General features: G+C 51.2%; 1 protein-coding gene across 1 annotated transcript in view; it reads right to left on the bottom strand.

Annotated features, from left to right (window-relative positions):
- Window positions 1-448: 448 nt before the first annotated feature.
- The window catches only part of DYM (dymeclin), a 286,329-nt gene continuing 280,777 nt past the window's right edge, over window positions 449-6,000 (bottom strand). Inside the window, exon 14 of the mRNA XM_081801268.1 lies at window positions 449-850. Within this exon, the coding sequence (XP_081657394.1) occupies window positions 701-850 (150 nt within the window). The 3' untranslated portion in view covers window positions 449-700. The remainder of the gene's footprint in view (window positions 851-6,000) is intronic.

The raw sequence follows: 6,000 nt of genomic DNA, 5'->3' as shown, positions 1-6,000 counted from the left end.
ACCAATGATTAATACAGAGTAGATTAACTTAATTTGTGCTAGACTCCAATTTAATTCAGCTACAGCTCAGAGGCCAAATCCACAGAAAAGCTAATCTGAGCTTCATGAGAAGGAGCCACTTCTTTCTTTGAAAGATGCAGAGGATCTGATCTAAAGGCTTATATCCAACGGCCCGGGCATAGTGTTTATTAAATCATGGGCCCTCTGGAAGGCAACCCCTCATACATATGACTTCATTTCCTTACTAATTCCTGTCTCATCATCTTTTCAGATATTTCTCTATGTTGAAAACACACACACACACACACACATACACAGGACCAAAACAAAAATCTTGAACATGCAAAGAAAAAAAATAGTATGTACTGGTAAAGTGTTATATGCCTAAGGCATCGGGTTCCTGGAAAAGCTCTAGATTTTTGGTTTAGAAATAAAACTGCATGTGGAATAGCAGGTTTTTACATTTATTATTGTCGTGTGCCCCCCGCCCCCCCTTTTTGCACTACAATCTAAGCTGAGTGATCTACTGCCAACTGGCACCAATTCTCCAAATCCAAGCGTGTAAGGGAAGCACGCCTGTGTGATCCTCTTTGCTAGAAGATACATCAGGCAATCTGTCTACTTCTGTTCCCCCGGAAGAAAGTAACTTGAAGGGCTGCTCGGCGGGAGGGAGATGAGGGTGGGAGACGGTGTCCTGCCCTCAGTCGGAATCCATCGTGAAGAGCTGGATGTCCTGTGGGTTCCAGTAGAGGCCTACTGCTGAGTTGTAGACCAGAGACCACACATAGGGGATAAAAAACTCCTCGGGCTGCTCCTCTTCCACATATTTGAATTTCAATTCTGGAAATTTCTGCAACAAAAACAAGACGATTTTATAATCTCGCAGTTCCATGCAAAAGCAGTGCTGAGGTGTGCAGGGAGCCCACCTCCCTCACTGGTCACCGGGCCTGAGAGGTCTGGGGCTTTACCGGCCAGTTTGCAAATGACTCCTGAGAAAACGTGAAGTATGTGGAGGAAAGACGAGTAAGCCCGTCAGTAGCTGTCTGCTGATGTCGGTCTGCTGAGCGGAGCAGGGACCCGAACAGGGGGAGGCAGGAGGACAAGTGTCAGAGTGGAAACGGGCCCTGCATAGGTGACAGACGGAGGGCTTGCGGAAAGACTACCTACTGGCCCAGCCGAGGGCTGGCTCTTCCTGAGACTTTGTTTTCAGGGCTGAGTCTCCTCGGAGATGAGAGCTTTCCCTCACAACTCCTCAGCCTGGACCCACGGGGGCAGGCAGGAGTCCCTCATGGAAGGCCGGGCGGGTGCCGGGGCCGCCTCCTCGGGGCCGTGGCGATGGCTGTGGCCTTGTGGAGGGAGGCCAGGGTGACTCGTCGCCGGGGCTCCGTTAAAGCTGCAGTCTGGCTCTGTGAACGTAGCCAGGCGACCGGGCCTGCACTCTGCGGGCCCGGCTGATAAGCAAGCACTGAAATAATCTGATGACTATGTGGACGAATGAAACAACCAACCATGTACCGAGGACCAACGCTGTGCCAGGCAACAGCCACTGCTTTATGTATATTGTCTCGTTCACAGTCTTCTGTTCACTGGACGGCCTAGCGCTGCAGGGGGCCATGGCCACAGGCGGGCCTGCCCTCAAAGAAGGGGTGCCGGGGCCGGGGTGGGGGGGCAGCAGCAGCAACAGAACAATGGGAACAGATTAGTGAGAAAGACCGGAGGCTCCAGGGCCCTGAGGGAGGCGGTGGAGGGGTGTGTGTGTGGGGGGGGGGGATGGGCAGCCAGGTGAAGAGGGAAGGGTGCCGCTCCTGCCGGGCCAGGTGGATGCAAGGCCGGTGTGAGGCAGGGGCACAGCAGGCTGGAGGGCAGAGGAGGTGCTGGAGGTGCAAGGCGGGCAGGGGGAAGCACCAGCAAGCAGGGCCCAGCCCCAGGAGCAAGGAGGGACACAGGAGCCGCATGAGGAGCCCTGGCCTCCGCGCTAAGGTCCTGGAAGCCTTTGAAGGGTCTGAGAAGGGGGCTTGGTGAGAATGGCTCTGCGCAGTGACCCCTCCAGTCACAGTGTGGAGAACAGAGGGCACATAGCAGGGGTGGGGACAGGCCTGGACCAGGAGAGAGGCCAGCAGGCCTAAACGAAGAGGAAAGAGGGGGGTGGGCAGGAAAGCCACCCACTCATCCACCCATCTACACAAAGTTGTAGGAATTTTATTTTTATTTTTAAAGATTTATTTATTTTATAGAGAGACAGAGAATGTGTGAGTGGGGGGAGGGGCAGAGGGAGAGAGCAATTCCTCAAGCAGGCTCCCCACTGATCGTGGAGCCCGACACGGGCTCAATCCCAGGACCCCGAAATCATCACCTGAGCCAAAATCAAGAGTTGACCGCTTAACCGACTTAGCCACCCAGGTGCCCCTTGTAGGAATTTTAAAACAGCATTTTACAATAATTGAGACTCGACACCTAAGTGCTGGATCCACAGAGTTCCAGACAGATGAGAGAAAGGCAGAGTAAGCAGGAGATGCTCCTGACAAGGTGAGTTTTGAGTTAAATCCTGAAAATGTGTATAGGAATTCCTGAAAGAGAGTTACTCTGGTCAAGGATGCAGTCCCCTCTGTTACAGCTTTAATGAAAACCAACTCTATTCCGTGGCTCCAAAGGCATTACGTAAACACAGAATATACACAAATGGGATTTATAAGTGGCCCGAACTCCTGCATTACCTACTCCCACATCCTCCCACATCCTCCCTCACACTCTATGTACCCCACACTTCAGAGGCCCATGCAGAAGGCCTCTGGCTTAATGAAAACCTCCGCCTTTTCGGACCACGAGCGTTTGTTGTCCTTGGTTGTAGGCTGCAAATGTCCGAGGGTGCGGACGGCAGTAGCAGTGCCTGCCATTCAGAGGGCGACTCCTCCCGGCGGGCTGTCCCGGGCCTTCTGGGGGACACGGTTTGGCCAGCTCAGGGAGACGGCGGCTGCCAGCACGTCCTGCCGTGCCTGGGATTCAGGTGCCCCCCCCCCCACTCCGGGCTGCTTCCGGCCTGGCCTGGGCTTCTCAGGGCTGAGGGAACAGAGTTCTTGGAGGTGGCAGTAAATCTCTGTCATGGACTCAGGTGTGCTGTCTTACAGGCTGCAGCACAATGATACGCTTTCCCATGAGAAACCTGCATTTGTACCAACGGTGCGGCTGGTAGCTCCCGGCAGCTGAGCACGCCTGGGCACCACGCTGTGGCCAGTCACCCCAAGGTCCGGCTGAGGCTGATACGGCCAACCCCGCTAATGGAAGGTGAAGCAGGGCCTGGAGAGGCCACGCCGGTTCTAGGTCCCACAGCCTGTGGGGTGGAGTTGGGGTTAAAGTGTAGGTCTGACTGGGTGGGAAAGTCAGTTTGAAAAAGTGACAGAGCTGTGGCCACCCTAGTCCTTTGTCCTTCGGTTCAATTCTCCTAGGCTGCACGGGGCCCTTCAGGGACAGCGCTGTTCTCTCACCGCATGGCACAGAACCCGGCTCACTACTGGTCCTTAAAAAACAACCAAGCCACAGAGATGTCATCATCAAGAATGAGGGGCTGGGTCTGAACAAGAAATTTACCCTCTAATAACAAGGATGAAAATCCTAGTTCTTAGAATGGCCTCAATCTTGAGAAAACTTCTCCCACTGACCCAGAGAGAAGTGAGGGGCTGGGGGCGGGGAGGAGAGGGGATAGAGTGGTGGCCCGAAAAGGTCAGAGCCCCCACATTGCCTCTTTCAGTTAGAATAACAACATCCTACATTTCTAAGGGGTAATGTCGCCAATACGATGCACTTGTTGTTAAAGGTAGAAATGACTAAAAGATGTGCAACCTTTTCTCCATCCAGTGACGTATTTGGGGGTTTCCTATGAAGGCCTTAGGAAAGGGTGTCAGACAATCTGCACCAGGCTGCTCTCTGCCTCTCTGAGGGTGGAATGGGAAGGAGAACCAGAAAACCGACGGCTTGTATAAGAACTCCTTCCAACTTAATTAAAGACGCTTAGGCTAGAGTTGCTCAATGGCTAGCGCTAAGTTTTCCTGCCCTTATGATTTTGGGGAAATTCTGATCACTGTTCAGTGAGAGAGAGTAATGAGTCCGAGCCTGCCCTTTGATCGTGCATGGGCAGATCTAGGAAAAGGCCAGTAGGAAAAGCACCCCCGGCATCCCCATGACTATCCTTCCCAGCACCTGATCAAACAGAGCTGAAAATGCCTTGTTTTCATTGTGGCTCAAGTTTATGTCAAAACAACAACCCATCTCTCACTCTGGTAGTAAATGTAGTCAACAGACTCTCAACAAAGGATGATACCCAGAGTGGCAAGACCATCCACTATATAGTATATAACAGCAGCTAACAGAACTGATCACCTATTATGTGGCAGGCAAGTTCAAACACTTTATATTTAGTCACTCATTTAATCCTTGAACAAACTAGAAAAAGCACTTGAAAGGCAAGCAGATAATTGAGTTTTAGCCCCATCTTTTTCCACTAATTCAGTCATTCAGCAAGTATTTACCGAAAGCCTACCATGTCATGAGCCCAGGACTAAAAATCGAGCTGAGTGACACACAATCCTAGCATTTAAGAGCTGAAAGTCCAGGCCTTGGGAGCTGGGTGACTTGGGACAAGGCTCATATCCTCATCTGGGCTCTTAAAACATAAAGTTTACTCTGAGATTTTGAATTTAACCATCCTGTCTCCTTCACAGAGTTGTGACAAATCAAATGAGCTGGTGGCAGTCTCGAGGAGAGGGTAAACGTCGAAAGGTCCTGAGCTGTCCTGTGGGTTGACAAGAGATGGTTTTAAAGTCGAAGCCTCCCAACTGCTTAAAACCGAGATAAGCACAAGGCTGTGGCTGAGCTGCCCTGCAGCCCGAGAGCTTGCAGCTAACCGCGTGGAGGTCCAGCCGTGGCCCCTGCCCGTGCTGGCTTGTGAAGGCCCTGCCACACTCTGGATGCCGACTTCACATTGCTGGAGCGGGGGCCACTGGACACTTCTAAGCTGAACACTGTGGACGACACACACACACACACACACACACACACACACACACACACGCCCCAGCTCCCCTCTCCTCAAAGGAACAAGTGAGCACAGAGGTAGTATTTCTTGGGTTCTTTGCTCAGAACTTTTCACCGACACTTAAAAGGTTCAGTCCAGAGGATAAACCATAAATAGCAGGAAAAAGAAGAGCATGTTCTCGAAAACTGGCTACACACATTGTGAAAGCACAAGGTAAAGAGCTTCCTTTTTCCTGCAATGAGTTGTTTTTAAGATCCATTTTAAAAGGGCGAAATAAGTAATTATCAAAGAGTTTTGGAAACACTCTTCACTCAACCTGACTGAATGTGAATGCGCCTTCGTAGAATAAGCTGGGCTCAAGCTGTAGTGAATCTGCCCCCTTCTCAAATTTACCTGTCGGTCTCACTAGAGAGAGCCAACATGGTTAGAGATTTAAATAGACATTCTTAAAAATATGTGCTCCTCTAATAGGTCTTAGAAGTCTTGAGAGCTAAGGAAAAGAAAGACAAAAGGTTTTATTTAGCACTAACGACACTGGGGACACATTTTGTCAGGATTCAGTCCAAGAAATGTCATAGTCTGAATGTCAGATCAACAACCTAGAAAAAGTCACTCTTTCCTTTATGTTCCTTTTCAAGCCTGTGGAGAACAATAATGCCATCCTGTGATGGCCGAGGGAAGTCCAATTTCCTCACTTGAGTGTCTTCATTCTGACTGGGCCGCCTGGGCCCTCCCAGACCTTCCCAGCTCCGACATCCGTCCACATGCCCTCTAACCACAACTCCTCTCCGGAGTTCTCAGGCCCCCTCTGGGCTCTAGCCAGGGGCTGTCGGGTGGATGTGCTTGAGGACCACAAAAGCTCTGGGAAAGCACAGGAGAGGCCCTGGGGACGTGAGGGCTTTGACTTGATAGTTATGGCAAGAACTCTCTGGAACAGGCTAGCAGAAGGCAGGGTACTGGTCACCTTGGGC

This window comes from Leptonychotes weddellii, chromosome 13 (genome assembly GCF_054177405.1).
Source record: "Leptonychotes weddellii isolate Sample4059 chromosome 13, ASM5417740v2, whole genome shotgun sequence".
In the NCBI taxonomy this organism is placed as follows: Eukaryota; Metazoa; Chordata; class Mammalia; order Carnivora; family Phocidae; genus Leptonychotes; species Leptonychotes weddellii.
Note: the sequence above shows the minus strand (reverse complement) of the source record. Positions and strands in the feature narration are given on the sequence as shown.